General features: G+C 35.2%; 1 protein-coding gene across 2 annotated transcripts in view; it reads left to right on the top strand.

The window, feature by feature from the left end:
* Nucleotides 1-17,094, top strand: part of LOC100497007 (dynein gamma chain, flagellar outer arm) — a 123,151-nt gene that overhangs the window by 77,729 nt on the left and 28,328 nt on the right. For both annotated transcript variants that reach the window (XM_031902025.1, XM_031902024.1), the window contains exons 58-77: nt 870-1,020; nt 1,242-1,356; nt 1,449-1,547; nt 3,116-3,216; nt 4,080-4,229; nt 5,550-5,624; nt 6,417-6,587; nt 6,716-6,868; nt 7,551-7,655; nt 7,749-7,915; nt 8,248-8,434; nt 10,776-10,883; nt 11,314-11,453; nt 11,710-11,841; nt 11,958-12,123; nt 12,242-12,390; nt 13,163-13,329; nt 13,686-13,775; nt 14,552-14,697; nt 16,858-16,941. In XM_031902025.1, coding sequence (XP_031757885.1) covers nt 870-1,020; nt 1,242-1,356; nt 1,449-1,547; nt 3,116-3,216; nt 4,080-4,229; nt 5,550-5,624; nt 6,417-6,587; nt 6,716-6,868; nt 7,551-7,655; nt 7,749-7,915; nt 8,248-8,434; nt 10,776-10,883; nt 11,314-11,453; nt 11,710-11,841; nt 11,958-12,123; nt 12,242-12,390; nt 13,163-13,329; nt 13,686-13,775; nt 14,552-14,697; nt 16,858-16,941 — 2,656 coding nt within the window. The remainder of the gene's footprint in view (nt 1-869; nt 1,021-1,241; nt 1,357-1,448; nt 1,548-3,115; nt 3,217-4,079; nt 4,230-5,549; nt 5,625-6,416; nt 6,588-6,715; nt 6,869-7,550; nt 7,656-7,748; nt 7,916-8,247; nt 8,435-10,775; nt 10,884-11,313; nt 11,454-11,709; nt 11,842-11,957; nt 12,124-12,241; nt 12,391-13,162; nt 13,330-13,685; nt 13,776-14,551; nt 14,698-16,857; nt 16,942-17,094) is intronic.

The raw sequence follows: 17,094 nt of genomic DNA, 5'->3' as shown, positions 1-17,094 counted from the left end.
TTTATCCTTCTGTAACATGCACCTATAAGCTGTTAGAGTTATGCATTTACAGCTCTTCCCACAATAAGCAGTCTCAAAAAGAAAAATATCATGGAAATTATGTGTTATGTTCATTAAATTAGTTTTATTATGAAAAAAATGTAGCCATTTTTGGGTAGTTTACTTTATGGTATCTCTGCACCCCCATTACTGGGATTCTAGCTGTTTGTAAGTAAGGATCAGTTGGTCTTTCCTGACTTCCTGACTACAAGGATTTTATAACCCCATGACACTGAAAATAAGAAAGAAAAGCATTACAGTCGTACACTGTTTTTTTACATATTTACCCTTTGAATGTTGTAAATACCATTAAAAATGGTATTGTTTTCCGTTACTAAAGTAATCCAAATTATAGAAAAAGTTGATAGGATTATGCAATTAGTGTCTATAAGATTCTGAAAATGGAAATAAATTCATTTTTTTATTGGATATAGCTGCAGATGCCTAAAAAATAATGTAACTGATAACACATTGTGATCTGTAAACTATATAAAGATATACATACCTACATACATACATATAAAAGATTCCCCCCCCCCAACGTGACATAACTGTCAAAAGGGAATGCTGCATATTGTGTTTCTTTCCAGCAATATAAAGTGGGACAGACTTTTGTTTCTCATTGAAATACATTGGCTGTATGTAAGCACATGAAAACAAGAAACCATCTGATTTTATATGATCAGATTTTTTATTACAAAATGGAGATTTTGCAGCATGCCATAAAGTCTTGTACTGTTGCATGACAGTGCCCTATGCGTTTCACCCTTAGATATTTTAATTTTAATAACAGTTTTTTTAGCACATCACATTTTTCTTTTTATATATAGTTTGCCAGATGACGACCATGAAATTTCCGTTTTTGATTATTACCTTGATGAGTCTGGAGAGTGGGACACTTGGCAGTCACGTTTGCCAGAAATGACATACATTGGCAGCACAGATATCATGGGAGAGGTGTTTGTTGAGACACAAGACACGGTAAGTAGGTAACATTGCCTAATTTTTATGGTAAAAGATTGAAGGTTGGGCAGCGTGTATGTGACATTTACACACGGACATTTGTAGCATTGATCTCAGTAGAGTGTGAGCCAACAATATTTAGTAACTTTTAGTTGTATATATGCACTACATTAGCTTATTTTTTTCAGACAATGTGCGCCTTCCTGCAGTAGACTTAATACAATTTCTTTGTATACTAGATGATAATTCGCACATTTTTGGAATATGCTAGAATGGGATCCCAGCATGTGTTATTAACTGGACCTCCAGGGTGTGGGAAAACAGCATTGATAAATGACTTCATCTCAACACAAGGTAATGTGCATTTTTCTGTAAAGCCATTATACTTTTTCAGTTAAAGTTCCTTTAGAAACCATAACTCAGTGTGTATTTTTTATTACTTACAGACAGAGCTCATACAGTGCTGAAACGAATGGTGTTTTCAGGATCTTCAAAAGCTAAAGAACTCCAAGACCTTTTGGAGGAAAATATAGTTCATAGGCAAGGTAAAAAAGAGCTATTTTTCTGTAAAGCCTGCCAACAGTGTTACTTGTAAACCTTGTATAAGTAATGTAGCATTAAGTAGTTAGTGTCTTCAGTGTTTGTGTCCTCTGAGAAGCTTACTTGCAATCAAAATACTATAAAAGCTAGGGAAGCAGGTATAACTCACCAAATTGTACACGGGACTCATGGATCAAAGAAGAAAATGCAATCCTACTACAGACACCTGCAGCAATGTGGTATATGAGTGCACCCTTAACAAACAATTACATGTTTTAAAGCCACAGCTACTGATCACCTATATGAAAATATCCACTTTGTTCATAATAGTCTCATAGAGGTCACCCCCAGTAGATTTATGCATGGCAAACATGGGCAATGGGGAGTTATACAACATTATGTAAGGCTAAATCAAGATCAAGGATCATTATTATTTTATTATTAACAATGTTGCCCCTTTAAAAGATCAGCTTTATAATGTATGGCTAATCTATGATAACAGGCACAGTTGTTCATATGTTGCTATGGCTATGATAAGGAAAGTTGTAGTGAGTTGTGGAATTTTCTTCCTAAATAAATCATACTGACATACACATTAGATAGCTTCAAGAAGGGATTGGATGGCTTTTTAGCAAGTGAGGTAAAATAGGGTTGTTGTAAAAAGCTTTTCGTACAAGATGATCCAGAGACTGGTCCAATTACCTTCTTGTAGTCAGGCAAACTGGAGAGGCTTCAAATGGTGTCTTTTGGCTCACTATAGTTAGGCAGGTTCTTATATAGATATAAAAGATTGAACTTGATGGATATGTATTCTTTTTCAACTTAACTTCCTATGTTACTATGAAAGATAAGAACATAAGCCTCTTGTCTTAAAGAAACAGTAACACCAAAAAATGAAAGTGTATAAAAATAATTAATATATTATATACTATTGCTCTGCACTAGTAAAAGTTGTGTGTTTTCTTCATAAACACTACTGCAGTTTATGTAAATACCCTGCTGTGTAGCCATGGGGGCAGCCATTTAAATTGAAAAAAGGAGAAAAGGCACAGGTTACTAAGCAGATAACAGATAATTAGCAGATTCCCATTGTATTCTACACAGATTATCTGTTATCTTCTTATGTAACCTGTGCCTTTTCTCCTTTTTTCAATTTAAATGGCTGCCCCCATGGCTACACAGCAGCTATTTCTATTAACTATAGTAGTCTTTCTGAAGCAAACACGCAACTTTTACCAGTGCAGGGCAACAGTACATTATAGTTTAATTATTTTAAAACATTTTTATTTTTTAGTGTTACTGTTCCTTTAAGAAACAATCTAGTGGTATTTAAGAAAACCTTCAGGTTTTAGGCACAACTATTAGGGGCTACAGCAAGCTACAACCTCAGTCCAGTTAGAAAATCACATTCACCTCTTTACACTGACATGGAACTAGGAAGAGAATATATTTATCTGACTAGTGGATTCAAATAATTCCCTTGAAATGAATTTGCAATTAATGCATAACATATTTACACAGCTTTATAAATATGTCACTTAGGTTAAATTATACTTATTATAATTATTTATAGGTTTTGTCTATGGTGCAAAGGATGGAAAATCTCTTAAAATATTTATTGATGACATGAGCCTGCCTGCACCAGATGAAAATGGGATGCAGAGATGCAATGAGGTATGTAGAATTAGACATCAATATATATTTACCCCAATTTATGTAAGATATATCACATTTCCTGCTATAAATTATATACAGTTACAGAGAAGGTACACTGTACTCTATTTGACCACTGGAGTTAATTATTTACTATACTCTGATACTATTTTCGACTTGCTTTCTTTTCTGTTCAGTTGATAGGGATGGTACAGAATAACACACATACAGAATTTGTGCATGTATTCATGTTTAGATTGGGCCTAAAGCTATTTAGCACTTAAAGGAGAAGGAAAGACTAAGTCACTTGGGGGTGCCAAAATGTTAATCGCTTACCTTGTACCCTGGGCTGGTGCCCCTGTTAGGAGAAAATTACAATATAATGTACGGTTACCCTCCACTGGTAAAATTGGTATGTTTGGAATAAAGCAGAAAAGGCACATGTTACCTATCAGATAACAGATGAAGCCCCATTTTATTCTACAGAGCTTATATGTTATCTGCTATGTAACCTGTGCCTTTCTCCTTTTTTTTCCTTTTTTTCCAGCTTGAATGGCTGCCCCCATGGCTACACGGCAGATTTGTTTATATAAGCTATAGTAGTCTTTTTGAGAAAAACACAAGAGTTGTACCAGTGCAGGGCAACTGTACATTATGTTGTAATTACTTTTATACACTTTGATTTTTTGATGTTACTGTTCCTTTAATTAGAGAGGTAAATAGTCAAAATACAGGGAGCATAAATCTTTGCCTGGTTAACTATAAAACAGGAGGATGATATCCTTGCACCAAACAGCTTGTGATTGTACTGTGACTTAAAAGTTGTAATTTTGAGCAACTAACACAAAATGACATGGCAACTACAAATATGTTTTCTGACCTAGCTGCTACGGATGCTTCTGGATGATAATGTCCTTGTAAGACTGAGAAAGCCTTTTGAATGGCAGTGCTTGGAGGGAATTATTGTGAAAGCAGCAATGTCCTTACCCAAATATGAGAACAGTATCCAGCGAACCTTCTGCCAGAGGCTTTTGGTAGGTTTCACCAGTCTGGCCCTACAGCCTAAAATAAGAGTATCATCTTCATATTGCAATCCCTGTTGCATTTAATATATACAGTGAGTGCAATGCAAATACATTCTTTAAAAATCATACAATGTGATTTCTTGATTTTTTTTTTTAAATGCTATCTCTCACAGTGGGTCTTTCAGATGCAGTTGCTTTTACAAATTACTGAAACTACTGAATCTGGAAAGTGTCTTAGAATTACATATGCTTGCATTTATACATTTTTGGGTGAATTTTTGCTTGACAAATATGAAATTTTAATCAAGGGAGGTCCAGTTAGTAAAATATTATTGGATAAGACAATTATAGAAAGCAGATTTTCAGGGTCATGCACAGTGATCTGGAGTATAAATTGTAAGAAATGTTCACTGTTTTTCTACAATTTATACTCTAGATCACTGTGCGTGACACTGAAAATCTGCTTTCTATAATTGTCTTATCTAATAAGATTTTACTAATTGGACCACCCTTGATACCCAAGGGACCACATAAGGGCAGATATCTAAATGTTAATGCAGGAGAAGATAGTTCCAGATCTGCACCTAGGTCCATTGTGAAACCAGTGACTGAAATTTTCCATGAAGTTTACAGCAATAACCCAAAACGTTGTGAAGCCTGAAACATTGTCTGTCTTTGGCACAATAAATCACTGATTTCACAAATGCAGGTGTGATGCAGCTGTATCATGTTTGATATAACTGTGCCTTTAACTTAAGGTTTCTGAATGCATAATGTAGTACAATTATATATATATATATATATATATAGGGGATTGATTGGTATTGCTGTTTCAAAGCCTGGTCCAGATGGCTATACAGTCAAATTTTACAAAACATTTTAATTGTGGAAAAATCTCCCCTTTAAATATCATTTTAAAACTACTTACAAAGATCTTAGCTCAAAGATTTAAACCACTCCTTACCCCCTGCATCCAGAGACCAGTTTTGTAAGGGGAAAGCCAAAGAAAATACCAGCAAATCAATAAACTGGACCATATGGAATGAGAAATGTAATACATCTTCACTGCTTTAATCAACAGATGCAGAGAAGGCGTTTGACAAAGTAAATTGGGATTTTATTAATTTAACATTAACCACACTTATATAGAATACCTCCTCTTTCTGCCATCCGAAAGAGCAAAAATATTTCGGGCCTCAAGACTTGACACAGAATATAAAACAACTGCTTTTGCAGATGATTTGCTGTTGATAGTGACCAAACCAAATATTTCCTTACCACTTATTGTACAAGAATTAAACAGATTCGGTAATGCTATTTCTTTTTCAGCGTCATTTTGCCATATTTCACCTCCCAGAACTAGAAGGATCACAACTGCAGCAAGTCATTTTCTCTGTACTTGAAGTAAGTTTCAACTAAAAATGTCTTTCTGCCTTTTTACTTTCATCATAATAGTTGGACTGGAGTTTGGTTGTTGCTATTTGGGATTACAGTTTGAACCTGCACTGTACAAATTTTGCACCTTATATCAAGAAGAAATTTGTGCAGCCTTAGTAGATAATAGTTCTTCTGTGCGACCATAGGAAATGGTTATCAAATTGAACTAAGATTAAAAGATTTAAAAATAAATGTGTCATAAAGCAGCAGTTTTCAGGGACATAGGCCACTTAAAAAAAAAATAGTTCACATGTGCCGTGGTACATGTACAGTACAGTTTTAACACGTTGCTTATGATCTATAAAAATAACAAGCAGCAGGTTCATTTTTGTGTTCATGTTTTTTTTACGCCAAAACCTTTGTCGAAAGAAAAACACTTCTTGCAATTTATTATGTGTCAAAGGCGCAACAAATCTGATTGCAAAAATATGCCAGCTAAAACCTGTCAAGATCATATAGAATGGCAGATGTCACTTGTACAACTGAAAGATCTTTCTTTGCTCTGTGGTTTGGAGGTTTTCAGATCTTTTTTTTGACACTGGCTTCTTACAACAATACGAAAAAGTTGCCGTTTTCGTGCGACAAATCAAATAAAATGTGGCTTTTGTGTTTTTTCCACAATTGTTTTCATTTGTACTTTTTAAATTCAGACACTTTGATAAATAAAAATCCAAATATTAATAAATGGACCTCTAAATGTCAAATGTAAATATGTTGAAAAGATTTTCAAATTCAATTCAGATTCTATATAATTCATAGGCAAACATGGGTGACAAAGATGGACTTCCCTTACAAGAAGAATTGCAACTGTCTATTGCCAAAGCGTCTTGCCACCTTTTGGAATCTATAAAGAAAGTATTAGTTTCATCTTCTACTCAAGGAAGACAACACTATCTGTTTTCCATTAGAGAAATTAACAGGACATACCAGGTATTTGTTTGCCAAGTGCATTATACATTTGCAAAGAAGCTCTAAAATACTGTCTTAAGATAAGTTCCGGGAATATAATTTACCTATACACATTTAACCCTAAAAGTTAAATCTATTTCCCTTCTAAGGCACTTCGGAGGTTGTCCAATGAAGATCGAGAAGACCACATTACTGTTGTATCTTACTGGAAACATGAAATGTGCCGTGTTGTTCAAGACAGGATCTGTCGCCAAATTGACCTGAACTGGTTCAAATATGAATTAAGTAATACCATTGCAAAGGTTAGTTTGAGCCCTCAAAAATATAACTATTGTGGGTGATAGATGTATGTTCTTGATGAGAAGCAGCTAAAGACTTGTATGATTTGGCCACTCTATATACTTACTGGTTATACAGTGACATCCAGGAGGGGCGTTTCTTTTTGTGTACTGTAGTATCCATACTTCTAGTAGTTATCCAGCAGGGCATGATCTTTTTTTAGTTTACATATTCTGTCACTATGTTTTAGTAAAGGTTTGTGAAGCAAGAGTTGCCATAAAAATGTACATATAAATATATGATATCATGTATTAGAAAGGGCAGAATGTAATACAGAATGAAAAATGTAATTTTATAATGTAATATTGTTGCCTTGGCAGTTAATTACATTGCATGCTGCAAATACCCATTATTACAGTTTAATAGACCTTCTTGAAAGTGGTGTAATTTACGAGCACAAAATAATGGCAGTTTCAGCTAGAAATATTATTACATACATAAACTTCAACATGTCCAGTCTTTTTTATGTTGGGTCTTGTGTTTCTTTGGATTCTTCAAAATGGATATTACATAACCACAAAAGGAAGAATTGTTTGCACAACAAATATTTTTTCTATTACATGCTGCCATTAGTGTCCTGACATTGACTGTGCAGTATTTGTATTGTTAAAGGATCTGAATGAAATCAGGGCCCTTTGTGTTCAGTATTTTCCAGATATCTCTACATCTGCACCAGAGAAACTATTTGTAACTTTTCCTTTGGAGATGACATTTTCAAATCAAATCAGCACAGGGAACAGAGGGGTCAAGGTAAAACCTTTTATTGACAAGACATTTATATATACAGACAATATTTATATAAGCTTTCTTTGTCATATGGCTATCATATGTTTGTTATCACAGGTCATGCTGCAGCCTGTTGGGAATTTAGATGATGTAAGGAGATACCTGCAAACCATTGTGCAGCATTATAATGAAGAACTTGGGAGGCAAAAGCTTCACATTGAATTGTCAGACAATGTAGTCATAAGTATAATACGCATGCACCGAGTCTTATCATATGAACATGGGTGAGTAGTAGAAGACATAACACGATTAAAATAGAGTCTGAATTTGTAAGTGATTCTTAATTTCTAGATTCTATTCTGTAGGTAGGTAGCATATCTTGTTCTATATTATAAATGTTTTACAATTATTCTTTAATATTAGTACTAGCTGTAATAAAAAAAATAAATATACATATAACCTTGGCTGAATTTCTATGCTCAGATCTCCAATCCAGGTTGAGATAGAGTAAGGGACATGCTCTTGATTTGTTGTAGATCATAAGGTAAAAAAACGCATGCTATCAAATTCTATAGTCTACTAACAATGTTTCTTGTGCTATATTTCTTCACAACAGGGGGAATGTTATGTTGGTTGGAGCAGTAGGCTCTCGCTTATCTACCCTTGTGAAAATGGCTTTATATGTTGCGGACATACCTCTTCATGCTCTGGATACATCAAGTCATAGCAACTTTATTAACAGTTTAAAATCAGCAATCCATACTTCTGCTGTAGAAGGAAAACCAACAGCCATCTTGTTAACAGTAAGTCCATAATGGATCTCTCTAGGCCTTTCCAATTTCTGTTATATGATAAAGAATCAAACTCCAAACATGTGTTTATAGGATCTTTGTAACCTTATAAAGACTTCTATAAAGGAATTTCTTGCATTTCTTTTCCATTGTAAAGTCTTCCCAGTGATTGTGTACATTACTCTAGGAGAGAGGCGAACAGTACAGCAATGATTTTGTAACTTTTGTACAGTGGATAGTTTGGAAGTAAAGGTGAAGAAGGAGAAGGACTGGGCTGGGATCAGCTTAGCAATTAGAATGATTGGGGGTGCCCAAGAAATTGGAACCCCTGTGATTTTCACTCTTCTTCAAAGGGCATGTGAACCCAAAAATAATATATTGCCTAAAAAAGAAAACAAATTACAAGTTTGTAATAGTTTTAAGTTATTTGTATATAATTGCTATTAAAAGCACTAAAAAAATGTTTATAATTGATATTGGAAAGTTAGGTTTTCTTTTATTAGGTAAAAATTATTTTTTGGATAGACATGTCCTTTAGTTGCTTATTTGAGCAATCTGCCTTGAATGTGTTTATATATCACTTACTAAAAAAAGTGGGTATCGCCTACAAAATGCACACAGCGTTGATGATTTGCTTATGAATCTGACTCGTTTTGTATAACATTTCTTGGGGTGTTTCTAGGGGTATAATAGATGCATAAATCAGTCAGATAGGGCTCTGTAGCCTTACCGCTATCCTGAAAGCTGAGTGATTCACAGAGCTGCATGGGAATAGAACCAAATTTTTCCTTTTAGTGTCTACACAGCTAAACTGATATAAAATTAATTTTAGGAAAATTAGTGATCTAATAATGGCTTTGTAAAATGACACCTATATCTTGTCCCTTCTCCTTCTATAAGTTATAATTCAGTGTTGTCTAACAATTTAATTATAGAGTTCTTTAACAACTGTAATCATTGTATTATTGCAGTCATTCTTCTGCCCTCTTTTGTAGCAGGATTATTGCCTGCTTTGCTTTGATTTAATGCTAATTATACGTCTGCTATGTGCAATTATCTAAAAATTACAATAAACATAAAAGGCCAGTGTTATCAAATTCAGGTCTCTGCTATTAGACTATTATTTCGGAATGTAGCATGCTTGTGACTACAAAAACTTTTTTTAACCTATGAATAGATGAGAAAATGGAAGATGCTTTCTGGCCTCCTTAACTTTTATTATATTATGTGTAAAGGAAAAAAAGTTAATTATAACCATTATGTAAATACTGAATATTTTTTGCTGTTTAAAAAAAAAATCTAACTTTGTTTGGTCAGATTCCTACACTCCATAGTAAGCAAACTAGAAAGCAGCTGTCCTTTGTTTTAGGAAGTACTATGGGCTATGTACCCATTAAATCACTTTACCATATGTTAGAGTTTTTCTATTGTAGAAATTTGCTCTATACTTCGAAAATATGCTATGCTTATAGCATTATTATTAGGCTATTAGCAAAGCATATTAGTTATGCTGCGCTTACTAGTTTAATAAGTAAGGGTGATTTGGCTTATCCAATAATGAGAACTCCAGCTTTTTATGTGACATTCATGTAGTTTAATTTATTAGTTAAAATTACACTAGGACTAAATTCCTTAGAATGTATTGACCAGTCATTAATAAAACAATCATGATGCACTCGGCAGGTTGTAGTGGTTTCTTTTTAGCGGTGTAGTATACGTTACTAACATCTAATGGTTTCTGGGCATAGCTATCATACAGCTGACTAACAGACTCCGTGTGGGGGTCTAGGGGAGTCTGTCTGCACAGAAACTGCTGAACTCCAGAGGGTTTGAGCTACTCTATCCCTCCATGTGGGAGCCTGGACAATTTTTTGATAAGAAGTCTGACTCCTTAAAGGGATTCAGGCATGATTTTTATGATATAGTTTGTATTACAGCACACTGTTTACATTGCAAATCAAAGATTCTAACATTTAACATTTTGATATTAACCCAATAAATGTATTTCTTCCATTTGTGATATTGGTATGTAAGCAGCCATCTCAGGTGCCTAATCCTGTTCTTTCAGATCAGCTATGCAACTAATTTCTATTTATTCCACTTTGGTGACAGCATTAGCAGCTTTAACAACCCAGTTACCCTTTAAAACATATATCACAATGCAAAATGATAATTAAAAATATATACCACTAAACAATTTACTGGGAATCCTCATAGCCACTAAATTATATTATGTAGAATGATAATAGAAAGAAACATCTTAAACAGTATGGCAATCAAACAAGGTTTATAATGTATTACAGTTACACAAACAGTTAAATAACTAATTATTGTTGGTATCACCATGTTACAGGCACAGGAACTGGATATTGAAAGCTATGTAGGTGCCATTAACAGCCTGCTGATATGTGGAGAGTATGCACCATTGTTCAGCAGTGAGGAAATGAATGACCTTTTGCAGGTAAATGCCTACTTACATCAGGGTTAAACCAAAGTTACCAGTGGGGCATAGCAATCCCCACCATTTAAAGAGTAAAATGCTTATTATTTCATAAAACATTGGCCAAAATCGGGTCTTTGTCTTTTGTACTTATGCAGCAGATTTATAGATGGGTAGCAGTGTTGGCAGCTGCCATTTTTGACTGTGTCACATCCTGTCTGATGCTCAGCAATGGGGCATGGTCATTAAAAGCCAGGTTGCTTTCTTAGCTGGAAAACACATGATATGGAAAAGCTTTGCTAAATTAACAAAGTAGATATATATATATAAAAGTCACAATAGAAAAATGCTGGCTAAATAAAAACTACAAATTCTCTACACTTCACTACATAAAAAAAGAACCTTAATATAGCATGTTTCATGGATTTATAATTTTTTTTATTTTCGCTAGGTTCTTGGACCAGCATTAAGGAGGAAACGCCCCCATTTGAGTCCTGACCCAGCCAAGTACCTTGTTTCCCAAGTGAAATCACTCCTCCGTATTATAGTATGCCTGCCTCCAAACCATTCTCTCCTGAGGACTGCAATAAAGTAAGTCTTGCAATTGCCAATGCTAGGTAATGGGGATACCTAGTTATATAATTACTGGATGTTTTAAGATGTTATTTTTCCTGTGAATTAGTTTTCTGCATGGATTATATATCTTCATTAAAGCACTTCCATCTTTTTTATGGTTTAGTGCTTTCAATAACACAGTGAAACCTGGATAAAGTTCAATACAAAGTTCAATGAAAGCTGAAATTAGACACACAACGAGTTTCTCAAAAATACATTTTTTTTTTTGCAGAAAGTTTCCAGGATTTGTAAATGGCTGCCAGATGATATGGGTAGACACCTGGTCACAGGAGGCCATCCATAGAGAAGCAAAGCATTACATTGTGCAACATGGGATCATGGAATCACACACGGACAATATGAAGTAAGATACCCTTGCATATTGTAAAGAAAGTAAACATTTTCATTATCAATATAACAATATTGTATCCCCATCTGAAAATATATTTACTAATGTTTAGTTTTATTCTGTTTCCTCAGGGAAAGTGTTGCATTATCTCTTACCCTAATCCATAGATATATGCTTGAAGAAAATGGGCAAATTCCATGGGTTCAAGGCAGCTCTCATTCCCTGATCCCCACACCGATGGATGAAGTGGAAGAGAGAAGTGATTCTAATTTCCCATATTGTAAAGAAATTATTGAGGTAAAGGATGTTGGCCATAACGCTAAAGTAATGCTACTCAAAACTGGAGAGGAATATCTCAGTTACTGTGTACAGTATAATTACACTGAATATCATTCATGTGTATTTCTCAATGCAGGAAAGGATGAGTATCCTATCACCAGGAAAGAATTCTGTGACTGATAAAGTTTTTATTGGGCCAAATACACTAAAAATCTTCCTTGATAACTTTAAATTCCTTTTCATAAAGAAAAAAGAAGAAATGGATAAAGATATCAGCCAATTAAAGTAAGTGATATGTTTTTCCTTTTGCATTGTGATCATGAAGGTAGGAATGGATTTTCATTGGGATATTTACCATGTGATATACACAACATACTTAGCACTCTTAAGTAGCAAAATATCCTTTATTGTGACACAAAAGGTAAATAAAAATGCTGACACATTTATTGTGCAGTTATCCCCCCCCCCCCCCAAGTTATGCCCTCAATCCTGCCTACTTTTGCACTTTCTAGTAATGAAAAGCATCCTAACAACTTAATGCTACTATCATCTCCAATGTTCTCTGAGTGCTGGATTTCCACAACACATACCCCTATATGTAATAAAAGGCACTAAGTTTGCCCAGGTGCTGTAACCCATAGCAACCAATACAATGTCAGCTTTGATACTGTTGAACAGTAAACGCTAGCAAAAAAGGGGAAAGTTGTGCTCAACCACTAAATTTTAAAACATTAGGCAGGGGTGCAATAAACGCTAAAGTAAACGCTACCTGCGGATTGATTGCTAGAGGATACTGCACTCAGGCAAACTTAGTTCCTTTTATTACATAACCCCCATAGCATTTTGTGCTAAGACCAAAAAACAAAAACAGGTTTAACGTGTCCCAGGGTTTCGTTTTTCACACGTTTGCTCTGGGAGAATCCAAAACTTATTTGATTTGGATTTTCACAACTCTTCCATAATGCCAGGCCTTTTTTGAGTTTCCAGGACATAGTTCTCCAATGAACAGTTTCTCCCACTGTAACAGTGAGTGTATTGCTAATTTTTTTCCCTACAGGGGTGCATTAAAAACACTGGACGAAACAAGAACAGAGGCAAGAGAGACTCAAGTAACTCTTAAAGTAATTGGTAAAGACTATGAAGAAGCCCAAGCTACAGTTGCAGATGTTTTAAATAAACTTATCACCAAAACCTCAATACTGGAGAGATTAAAGGCTGAGCTTGGTGAGTTATGTGATTTATCTAAGATAGAGTTTCCCAAACTGTGGGCCTTTCCATCGTGGTGAGATGCAGAGAACTGAACCAAGGAATTCAGAAGGTGATGTGTTGTACTAGGTCAGAAAGGTTACAGGAGAAATAACAGAATTTACTTTGGTGTAGCATTAGCCTGCAAGAAACCAAGAAGAAATAAGTCTGCAAAGCTAAGAAATATGGCACAAGCTACAAATAATCAATAGTACAACATATAGGCAACTTTCAAAAAGTGCTAAATATTCACGGCTTTTTTTGAATAATGTCTTCTACATGATAGCAAAATAAAATCTTGCTTTCATTTACACAAAAAGTTTTATTTTTAACAGGAGTTGGAGACAAGAATCTTCAGATTTTTCTCTCACAGAATGACAGTGATGTAGATGTACTTCAGGAAGATGATGCTTTACTGAAAGACGGTATTATATTTAAATCTAAATAGATTTATGCCACATTATACAAATTAAATTGCCAGTATAAAACATTCTGAGTCTAGTTGCTTTATTTATGAATTCTGTGCAGTAATGTCTCTTTTGTATTCTTGTCTTGTGAAGTTCCTATAGGGTAATAATAAAGCCACTTAAAGGGTAATTATATGAAAATAATATGTATGAGAAAAGGTGAAAAAGGTTGAGAAATGTTACACTTCTTCAGAGGTAAATTTTAAGCTGGCCATACACATGTAGACTTTTATAAGATCTTTTCATACAACCAGTCTTTTCCAGCCAACCAATTTTTTCCAACCAGCCAATCTTTTTGTACAACCAAGCTTACCTTGAAACAATCATTCAAAATGATTTGTCCATCAACGCATTTCAAGCGATATTGTCTAGTTGAAGCTAGTTAAAATTGTGGGTAGCTGCCTGCTTGGTCTTGCAAACAACTGGACAATTAAATTGTTGGGAGAAAGTGAGAATTCGCCCCCGTAGATAAATACACAGTGAAAACCCCATATAAATAAATAGAGAATGATGGACTTTCAATGGTTCAAGCTCTTATTTCATTTTTTTTGCCCTTGATCTAAAATAAATTGGGAAGAATCCATGTTAATGTCAAGACAACTGTATTTTTTCATGTTTAAATGTTTTTCAATGTACTTTATGTATGAACTTCCGACCATGTTTAATAATAGTTCCAATACCTATTAACAAATAAAACTATTAATATTTGAAACCCATGTAATATTTTTCCTCAGACACGCTTGACGAATATGACGAAGTATTTATTCGCATGAAGGAAGCCAGTAAAAAATCACACCTAAATGATATACTGCAGAAGATAGAGAAGGCACAAAATGATCTGGATGATGTACGGAATAGTTTAAAAGTCACAAAGAGCCAGGTATAATATATTCTTTTTAATAATACATTAAAGGTAAAACTGAAATGTAAATGAAATAAATGCAATAAGTACATGAATGATTTACAATGAATAAAAACAATAACTGGAACATGTAATGCACAGGTAATGTAACATGAACATATAAATTCTGGCACAAATTCTATATGCAGCAGTGTCTCTGAGGTGCAGCAGCTATAGTGGTGGTTTACTGCAGGCTTAAGTCCATTTACCTACCAGCGATGCTACTAAAGGGGAGAAGATTGAATGTACTGTGGCCACAGAACGGGCTACAAAATGGAGTCTGGACTCTCACAATGCACTGTAATAAGCCACATGCTACAAACCGGATTCCAAAAAAGTTGGGACACTAAACAAATTGTGATTAAAAACTGAACCCAATGATGTGGAGGTGCCAACTTCTAATATTTTAGTCAGAATAGAACATAAATCACGGAAAAAAAGTTTAAACTGAGAAAATGTACCATTTTAAGGGAAAAATATGTTGATTCAGAATTTCATGGTGTCAACAAATCCCAAAAAAGTTGGGACAAGTAGCAATAAGAGGCTGGAAAAAGTAAATTTGAGCATAACGAAGAGCTGGAAGACCAAATAACACTAATTAGGTCAATTGGCAACATGATTGTGTATAAAAAGAGCTTCTCAGAGTGGCAGTGTCTCTCAGAAGCCAAGATGGGTAGAGGATCACCAATTCCCACAATGTTGCGCAGAAAGATAGTGGAGCAATATCAGAAAGGTGTTACCCAGCGAAAAGATTTTGCATCTATCATCATCAACTGTGCATAACGTCATCCGAAGATTCAGAGAATCTGGAACAATCTCTGTGCATAAGGGTCAAGGCCGTAAAACCATACTGGATGCCCGTGATCTCCGGGCCCTTAAACGACACTGCACCACAAACAGGAATGCTACTGTAAAGGAAATCACAGAATGGGCTCAGGAATACTTCCAGAAACCATTGTCAGTGAACACAATCCACCGTGCCATCCGCCGTTGCCAGCTGAAACGCTACAGTGCAAAGAAGAAGCCATTTCTAAGCAAGATCCACAAGCTCAGGCGTTTTCACTGGGCCAGGGATCATTTAAAATGGAGTGTGGCAAAATGGAAGACTGTTCTGTGGTCAGGCGAGTCACGATTCAAAGTTCTTTTTTGAAATCTGGGACGCCATGTCATCTGGACCAAAGAGGACAAGGACAACCCAAGTTGTTATCAACGCTCAGTTCAGAAGCCTGCATCTCTGATAGTATGGGGTTGCATGAGTGCGTGTGGCATGGGCAGCTTGCATGTCTGGAAAGGCAGCATCAATGCAGAAAAATATATTCAGGTTCTAGAACAACATATGCTCCCATCCAGACGTCACCTCTTTCAGGGAAGACCCTGCATTTTTCAACAAGATAATGCCAGACCACATTCTGCATCAATCACAACATCATGGCTGCGTAGGAGAAGGATCCGGGTACTGAAATGGCCAGTCTGCAGTCCAGATCTTTCACCTATAGAGAACATTTGGCGCATCATAAAGAGGAAGGTGCGACAAAGAAGGCCCAAGACGATTGAACAGTTAGAGGCCTGTATTAGACAAGAATGGGAGAGCATTCCTATTCCTAAACTTGAGAAACTGGTCTCCTCGGTCCCCAGACGTCTGTTGAGTGTTGTAAGAAGAAGGGGAGATGCCACACAGTGGTGAAAATGGCCTTGTCCCAACTTTTTTGGGATTTGTTGACACCATGAAATTCTGAATCAACATATTTTTCCCTTAAAATGGTACATTTTCTCAGTTTAAACTTTTGTTCCGTGATTTATGTTCTATTCTGAATAAAATATTAGAAGTTGGCACCTCCACATCATCGCATTCAGTTTTTATTCACAATTTGTGTAGTGTCCCAACTTTTTTGGAATCCGGGTTGTAGAAGTATGGTGGTTCCAAAGGGTCAAAGAGTACACTAAAATGATTTTATACAGATGCACTAGATGGCCAGCAAAGGGAGTTCACAGTAAGTGAGTAATGAAAAATTGCAAGATGATGGATGCTTATGCTGGAGACTTTATCTTATATAGATACAATTTTCAGATGTACACAGCATGTACACATATACTTCTATTCCTTAACTTACTGATTCAGTCCATTGGTTTTCCTGTTAGGTTATGCACTGGTGCAATAAAGTGGACAAAGCCTGCATTGAGAGACTTGTGAGATGCCAGAATCCTCCATATTTAGTTGCTCAGGTAAGCACAGAATGAAGGCAATAACCGGATAGCATACATGTCCTATCAAAAGATTCTGGAAGGAAGGAATGTTGGAATGTTATGAACAGATATATATATATATATATATTTATTTATTATTTTTTTTTTAATCCTTTATCTTTATGTTCTTCA

Source organism: Xenopus tropicalis, chromosome 5, assembly GCF_000004195.4.
Source record: "Xenopus tropicalis strain Nigerian chromosome 5, UCB_Xtro_10.0, whole genome shotgun sequence".
In the NCBI taxonomy this organism is placed as follows: Eukaryota; Metazoa; Chordata; class Amphibia; order Anura; family Pipidae; genus Xenopus; species Xenopus tropicalis.
This window is presented reverse-complemented; position numbering and strand designations above follow the sequence as displayed.